The sequence below is a fragment of the Octodon degus genome, unplaced genomic scaffold (assembly GCF_000260255.1).
Source record: "Octodon degus isolate 3935 unplaced genomic scaffold, OctDeg1.0 scaffold00035, whole genome shotgun sequence".
In the NCBI taxonomy this organism is placed as follows: domain Eukaryota; kingdom Metazoa; phylum Chordata; class Mammalia; order Rodentia; family Octodontidae; genus Octodon; species Octodon degus.
In genome coordinates this window covers 16,240,113-16,248,598 of record NW_004524611.1, presented here as the reverse complement: position 1 = coordinate 16,248,598, position 8,486 = coordinate 16,240,113, and the positions used below count along the sequence as shown (strand labels likewise).

At 38.2% G+C, this 8,486-nt stretch overlaps 1 protein-coding gene and 1 long non-coding RNA gene across 2 annotated transcripts in view; both read right to left on the bottom strand.

Annotated features, from left to right (window-relative positions):
- The window catches only part of Zcwpw1 (zinc finger CW-type and PWWP domain containing 1), a gene marked incomplete at its 3' end in the record, with an annotated part of 17,480 nt that extends 10,221 nt beyond the window's left edge, over positions 1-7,259 (bottom strand). Inside the window, exons 1-5 of the mRNA XM_023714319.1 lie at positions 7,230-7,259; positions 6,514-6,592; positions 5,613-5,703; positions 5,113-5,270; positions 4,800-4,925 (exon numbers count right to left, since the gene is read on the bottom strand). Coding sequence (XP_023570087.1) covers positions 4,800-4,925; positions 5,113-5,270; positions 5,613-5,703; positions 6,514-6,592; positions 7,230-7,259 — 484 coding nt within the window. The remainder of the gene's footprint in view (positions 1-4,799; positions 4,926-5,112; positions 5,271-5,612; positions 5,704-6,513; positions 6,593-7,229) is intronic.
- Positions 7,260-7,520: 261 nt separating this feature from the next.
- Positions 7,521-8,486, bottom strand: part of LOC111816598 — a 6,026-nt gene continuing 5,060 nt past the window's right edge. The window contains exon 3 of the long non-coding RNA XR_002820958.1: positions 7,521-7,750. This is a non-coding gene — a long non-coding RNA (uncharacterized LOC111816598). The remainder of the gene's footprint in view (positions 7,751-8,486) is intronic.

Here is an 8,486-nt window from a genome sequence, read left to right as displayed (position 1 = left end):
TTAGAAATCTAACCATATACAGCATTGTAGGACAGTCCTGTGACATTTTCTTTTTCTTGTGTCTTTTTTTCATTTATTACCCATTTTAAAAAAAACAACTTTTACTTGTGAGAAAATATGGTAAGAATTGGTATGTCATGACAAGATGTATTTAGAAGACCAGAATGACAGGTATTCCAAGCGTGACCCTTCTATTACACATTGCTATCTTCAGTGCAGTTGCTTGGTTCACAGGTATCAGCATGTATAGTTGGTCAGTGTGAGAATCCTACCAATTAACTGCTAGTTTCAAAAACCTACTGATGTTTCTCAGGATCAATGCCTTGCCCATCTTGTGCATATAAATGTATGGCTTTGCCCCTGTCCTTAAACTACACATTTATATCATCAAATTTGTTGCTCAGATTATCAAATCTAAGCATGCAAGATTGATCAAACATTAACTCTTCCTTTCAGTAAGACATAAGAAATAACACACATTTTGTTTTGTTTTTTTGGCGGAACTGGGGATTGAACTCAGATCCTTGCGTTTGCCAGTCAAGCACTTATCCTACTGAGCCATCTCCCCGGCCCCCCAAAAATAACACACATTTTTAAAGAACAAGGTGAAAGGTATTCAACAGTGATTGTTATATTGCACATTATAGTTCCTCAGATTATAGATATTAGCATATAAAATTGGTCAAAGTGAAAATTTTAAATATTAACTATTTCCAAAAAATTGATAGAAATTAGTAGTACAATCACCTCAGTTTTATCCTGTGTATATATTTACATGATTTTTCCCATTCCTTTTACTCTTTTCTCCTTTCCCTCATCTCAATTGTTTATTCCTTATATTCAGTTTCTTTCCATTTTACTATATCTACTATACTTTGCGGATTCTACTTAATTTTTCAGGTTCTTACATTAGGGAGATAATACAATGTTTACACATGTGGGTCTAATTTATTCTTATACGTTAACCTCTAGCTGCATCCATTTGCCTATAAAATCCTCAGGCTAGGGCTGGGGAGATGGCTCAGTAGAATAAGTGCTTGCCTGGGAAGCACAAGGGTCTGAGTTCAATCCCCAGTTCCACAAAAAAAAATAAAAAATGAAAAATAAATCCTCAGGTTTCTCTTTCTTTATAGCTGAGTAATACTACATTATATAAAAATACCACATTGTTTTTGCCCATTCCTCAGGTGATGGGCATTTGGGTTGTTTCCAAGATTTGGCTGTAACAAACTGTGCTGCTAAAAACATGGGGCACATATATCTCTGTGGTATGATGCTTTCAGTTCTTTTAAAGAGATACCCTGAAGGGAAATAGCTGGGTTGAATGGGACTTCTAATCCTCGTTTTTTGAGATGTCTCCAGGCTGATTTCCATAGTAGTTATACTAGTCTACACTCCCACCAACAGTGAAGAAGAAGGTTCCTTCTTCTCCAGTCTCTCCAGAACTTGTTATTAGTTGATTTATTTATGATAGCCACTCCTTCTGGAGTGAGGTGGTATTTTAGTGTTGTTTTAATTTGCATTTCTGGAACGCCCCACAACTTTCACTTCATCTTACTCTCCAATCTATTGGCCCCTCCAGCATTGCCACTTGGTAGCAACCTCTTCACTCTGACCAATTAGCTTTGAATTCAGACAGCTCCCCTCTTCTCCCCTCTCCTCCCCTCCCCTTCTATCCTTTCATATATATATATGTACACACACACACACACACACACACACACACACAGAGGTACGGCAGGAAGACTAGAAAAAGAAACTATAGGTACAGGAATTGGGGCCCACAAGAGTTAATATCGATCAATAAAATAAATGACTCATTATAAAAACATATTCCACAAACGTGTTCTACTCTTTTCCGCTTCCTTTCACATAACTGTTTAAGCCAGAAACTAATCATCTTTAAACAAAGCCTCCTCTCTCTCCCATTCACCAATATCAAATTCATTCCCAAATTCTGACAATTTTATCTCCAAAACTGTCCATCTTTCTATTTTTACATCTTAACCCAAGCTACCAAAAACTTAATCTTAGCACTAATTTATGATCCTAGTATGAATTTTTCAGCTCTTCCCCAAATATTCCATTCCCAAAAAACCACCTGAGAACATGACTCTGATGATCTTACTTTCTGATTAAAATCCACCAATGGCTTCCCACTGGCGCTCGCTCCACAGCATTCCTTTGATCAAGCCACTGCCTACTCCTTTCCATTTTCCCACCCTATCTCCCCTTGCTCTCTGAACTCTGATCACACAGGCTTTTAGTACTGGAAATATGCCAAACTTTACCCCACCTAAAACCCTCTCCTAGCCAGGTGTGGAGGTGCACATCTGTAATCCTATCACTTAGGAGGTTGAGGCAGGAGGATCACCTCAAATTCAACACTACATTGTGAGTTCAAGGCTAGCCTGAACTACATAGTGAGATTCTGTCTCAAAAAAACCAAATGGAACCTCTCCTCTATTCTTCACTTAGGTGACTTCTACTCTTCTTTAGGTTTCAACTAAAATAGTATTTCCTTAGAAGTGCAATCCCTGGGCTGGGGAGATAGCTCGGCAGCATATGTGCCTGCCTGGCAAGTCAAGGTCATGAGTTCAATCTCTGGTACCTCATACCATGCCATATGGTGGCACACGCCTGTAATTCCAGCACTAGGAAGGCTGAGACAGGAGGATCACTACAAGTCCAAACTGTGTAGAGGGACACTGTACCAAAAAATGAAAGGAAGGAAGGAAAGAAGGAAGGTAGGTAGGTATTCCCTGACTGGTTGAATTTTACTTAGTTCTCCATTATTTCCTCTTATGACACTCTGTTCCTTTCCTTCATAGTACTTAATGCAAACTGTGTTCACTGGATATAGTTGTTTCTACTTCTTACTGCAAGAGGACTCTCTTGGCCTTGGCAACTATAAAAAACAGCAAGAATGGTTCGCGGATAAAACAAGAGGCTGACAAACTCATTGTGATCATCATTCAGCTCACAAGCGCCACCTAGGGAATGAACTCCCATCTGCTAGCCTTAAGTCCGGTTCTTGGGAGAAGATACATACCAGGTCATCATCAGGCAACATAAACCTAATGACACAATTTACACTAGCTAGAAATGTCTGAAGTATTCCAACAGTTCTCAACAGGAACATCTGAGTGTACATAGTCACAAACAATCAAAAAACAAAAGCTTATTTTTCTTTTCTAGAAAAGAACCCACTGTCTAGAACCTCCCTTGGAGTGATATGAGCTTCACATCCCCTTACTGTCCAAATTATACTTCCAGCTTATATCATCATGTCACTGTAATAAGATGAATGGTTTGCTGACCTGGACTACCTTGTTTGGTGGCCACACAGTCATTCTAAGAGTTTTCTTGCAAGGATGTGCAAATTATATTATGCTTTTAAATCGATCTATTGATTTATATACATATATATGTGTATATATACATATACACATATATATATAACACTGACTTTTTTTCTACTGTTACTTTTTCTTTTACTGGCATATTTCATTTTGGGTTTTTTTTTTTTTTTTTAGTGTACTATTTTTTCCCAGATTATTATCTACTAATTTTTTTTCTTTTTGGAACTGGGGATTGAATTCAGGCCCTTTCGCTTGCCAGGGAAGCACTTATTCTACTGAGCCATCTCCCCGGCCCCTATACTAACTTTTGAACTTACTTCTTGTCATACAATTCCCCAGTGTTATCTTATTTCACATATTATCTGCTGATGCACTAAACTACAAACTCTACAAAGGAAGGGCTATCAAATTTGCTCATCACTATATTTTCTACCAACTAGTACAATACCTAGTGCATAATATAAGGCATTCATAGCTGTTTTAGAGTAATGAGCTGTTGACAGAGCTTAGCTGTAGAATACTGGATTCAAAACCCAGTACCAAAGAAAAAGAAAAAGCAAGCCAAAGGATAAATGACACCATAGATAGCATATCCTTATACTCCCTCCACCTGGTATTAATACCTAAGGTTTCTTTTTTTCTGAGGAAAATAAAACCTTTGAATCTCTTCCCATTCCTATCTCGTCAAACTGTCCCTCTCTGTGTTTCCCTTGGCATGTAAGTATACCCAAATTGCTCTCTTTTTTCACTCTCTTATACTTATTTTGTTTTGCAGTGTTGTGGAGAGAACCTAGTACCTTGTATATGCTAGGCAAGAAATTCACCCAGCTACACCACCAGCCTTCTCTTTTAAAAGAAAGTTATAAGGAGAAAATGACTCTCTTCCACAACTCTACTCCATTTTATGTACCATTTTCTTCCTCTTTTCATATTTAGACTAACTGAAAAAGTGTTTACTCTTTAATCAATTATTATCTACCATTTACCCTTACCAATCCATATATTTGATATAACAAAGACCCTAATAACTTCCTACTGAGCATTTTCAAATCTTTATTCTCTTTGGTTTTTCTAGGGTAGCATCTAAGGTGGCTGACCACTCCATCTTTCTTAAAATTCTCTCTTCTGGCATCTGTGATAACATGAGTACTTTCCTAATTTTTCCACTACCTTTCAGGTCTCCTTTTACTTTTCTGCCTGGGCACCATTTAGAATGTCTGGTATATAACAGATATCCAGTAACTAGGGATTATGTGAAGAAATGACTGAATAAATAAAATATTTCTCCCTCTTCTTCAGCACTACATCCTCCAACAAATAGGTGTGAGAGATAAAATATAGACATAACAGTGTTTCCTCTAACATTTTAATCCCTGCTTCTTTCTTCATCTCAACTTTTCAGCCCAACTAGGTTTTCCAAACCATGGCTAAACTCACCAAAACCATCTCTCTTTCTTTTTTTTGTCTGATCCTTGGTCTGAGAATGATTCCACAACATGTCCTTTAATTGGTCTCTCTGTCTGTGCTCATGTCCATCTTTGGGTGTCTCCATTTTTTCACCTTCTGAGAAGATAAAATAAAACATGGTAAAGTACAGAGATGAATAAAATCTTTATAGGCAGGTAAAAGAATCATAGCCACAGAGTTGTAAGCCTTGAGCTGAAATTTCTCGGTCTGCCCATTATCCCACTCTCTAATTTTTGAAGTAACTACTAGAGCCAGGCATCAACATGTACTTGACTATACTTACGAGCCTCCTTCTTTCTTTTGCTTAAGTACTCTCTGTCAACTTTCTTCTCAGAGGGTGCAGGAACTGCCTGGCCTGGCCCAGATGCACTCATCTCTGGGGTAACTTCATCTTCCAGAGACAATGAAATCTCTGGTGTGTGAGGTACCATCACCTTCTCTCTGCAAAGGATGCATTTTATCAAAGGAAAAGTTAGAAAGGAAAAACATCAGTACCAACCTTTTTAAATAACCTGAAGGTAAATAAAAGACAGAAGTAGTCTGGGTTATGGGCTAGGGGTGTACTGTGCTTAGCAAGCACTAGGTGCAAGTTCAATTCCTGGCACTAAAAAGAATTCTAGGCTCACTGAGGCCTCCTGACATCATTTTACCCATTTACTTGCCTGTTTTTTCCCTAGCCCACACAGTTCTCTTTCTTGAACTAAGAGAAATCAGTGGGAACATGACAAATAGATCATCATTTATGAATCCTGGGTTGTACATGTCTCTCTGCGATCAACTTACCCACTGGCATTATCATCATTAGTAGCAGAAGTAATGATTCCCGGTTCTTTGCCTGACTGGATGTACACTGTTGGCTTTACACAGGAAGTCTCTGCAAAATTAAGGCCCAATCTCATTCTTCCCAAAATAAAACACTATAAACATAAAATGAAAACAGTCATGGTACTCCAACATTTTCTACCATAGCAGTTCATTAACATATCTCTTCCTGTTGCCTGGAGCCCCTACCTCTGGTCTCTTACCATATGATAGAACCTGTAGTCTTTAAAGTCTTAGGAAAAACTACAAATTCAGATCTCCTGCAAGCCTTTACTGATTGATCTTCCTCATTCCATGACAGCCAGATAATAATTTTATGTCATATATATATATATATATATATATAAACTTTTACTCTGCATTGTATATAATTTTTCTATAAACTCTTTCTAGGAATAAAAAAGTACACTAAGAATGACTGAGATGTCAGACTATTCTACTTGGCCTTATGGAGAAGGTCTCAAGGCCTATACTATACAGTTCTTTATTTTAAAAAATAAATCCTTGAGTAGTATTAAATTAGTTATTAAGCATACAAATATATAAGATTAAGTTTTTCCAAGTTGGGAAGCAATTTATCTTTTCTAAGTAGATTATTAAAATTGCATTTAAAATTTTGGGTGAGACTATTTATTCTGAAAATCTATACCCTTTATTTTTATTGTGAAAACCTATACCCTTTATCTAAGGTGATTTAGCTATAGTTCTATTTTGGGGAATGAAATTTTTCAAAGTTTCAACTAATATTTCCTTACTTAGGAAGATGGAAAAAAAGGAGAGAAGCTGTCAAACTTATACTGCCCCTATTATAATAGTCACTTTGCCTAACTGAAATTCCTTTTGCTCTCACTACAAGCCATACCGAAGCACTCCTTGAGGGACTTGCGTAGCACAGTCTGGACAATCTCCTCAAATTCTGAATCAGTAAGAATTAATTTTTCCTGCAAAGACAAAGGTAAAAAGGAAAACTGCTTATTTTTTTCATAATTTTTTCCTCTGCTACAGCAGGCAGTTCACAGGACTGAAATTACAAAGTCAATATACCTAAGGAGACCATAACCTCTACTCCAGATCTCCTGGAATGAAAGAGTCAAAGGAGAGAAAGCATTTATAAAGTCTCTGTCTACTTTTATACCCACCTCTATTCCACCTCATCCATTTTTTTTTTTAAGTACTGGGACTTAAACTCAGGACCTTGTGCTTGCCAGGCAGGTGCTTGTGCTGCTGAACTATATCACCAGCTCTACATCTCATTATTTCTGGTTAAATGGTTTCATCAAAAAATTTTCTGTTGGGGCCAGGGAGATAGTTCAGCAGTCTAAGTGCCTGCCTGGCAAGCGCAGGGACCCGGGTTCAATCCAGGCACCACACACTGTGCCAACCCTGCCCCCAGGCACACCAAGCCAGCCACCAGAACTGGGTATGGTAGCGCATGCCTGTAATCCCAGCAATGGGGAGGCTGAAACAGGAGAATCACTACGAGTCTGAGCTACGTAGTAAGATCCTATACCAAATACATAAATTGTTTTTTAAAAAATGATGTCTTAGGGCTGGGGAGATCTCTAGTGTGTGAGGTACCATCACCTTCTCTGAGATACTCAGAAGCATAAGTGTCTGCCTGGCAAGTGCAAGGTCCTGAGTTTGATCCTCAGTAACAAACAAACAAACAAACAAACAAACAAACAAAATTATGTCTCTGAGAAGAAAAAGGAAGTTTAACAAAAGAAACAAAAACTGGAAAACTACAAGATGAATTTCTCCAACATGAAAAGATTCTGTCAGTCTAGTAGAGGTAGAAGTGGGGAGGGAATAAGAGGAAGTGTCCTACCAGTCCATCAGTGGGATTTATACCTTTTTAATCCTCTCTGCTGGCTTGCTGCCTTGAGCCTTTCTTTTCTTCTCATGGCCAAGTCTTGGACCATTCTCCGTGGTTACTTTCTGCTTCTTCTCTACCCTGGACTTCGGTTGGCTTGGCTTGGTCTCAGCCTCTGGGGAGCCAACTCCTGGAGCCTCCATGGGTAAATCAGGGCTATGAGGCATCATGCTATGCAATTTTTGTATAGGTGGGGCAAAAGTTTTCTTTGGTCCCTTTCCACATTCTGAAATAAATGTTATCAGATGCAAATCATGATGCATGCTCTAACAGTGGTTGCCGAACTTGGCCCACTGACTAGCCATATCAGAATTATTAATTATAAGCAAAGAGCTTTCATCAAATTCAGATTCTTAGGTTTCTTCCTGCCTACTTCACCCAACTCCAGGTCTGAGATTATGATGAAGTAGTTCAGAGAAGCCTAGAAATCTACAATTTTATAAGGATAGTTGGTTCTGACACACTGCCAGGGTCAGGAACCACTGAGAAACTTAAAGATGATAAATGTAAGCACATAGGAAGCTGAATTATTCAAGTGTGAAATTTTTATAACTTGCTCATTTTAACTTTGGATAATTTTATGAGAAATTAGCTAAAAAGCTAGTCAAAAATCTATAAATTGGGGCTGGAGAGATGGCTCAGTGGAATAAGCATTTCCCTGGCAAGTGCAAGGTCCTGAGTTTGATCCTCAGTAACAAACAAACAAACAAACAAACAAACAAAATTATGTCTCTGAGAAGAAAAAGGAAGTTTAACAAAAGAAACAAAAACTGGAAAACTACAAGATGAATTTCTCCAACATGAAAAGATTCTGTCAGTCTAGTAGAGGTAGAAGTGGGGAGGGAATAAGAGGAAGTGTCCTACCAGTCCATCAGTGGGATTTATACCTTTTTAATCCTCTCTGCTGGCTTGCTGCCTTGAGCCTTTCTTTTCTTCTCATGGCCAAGTCTTGGACCATTCTC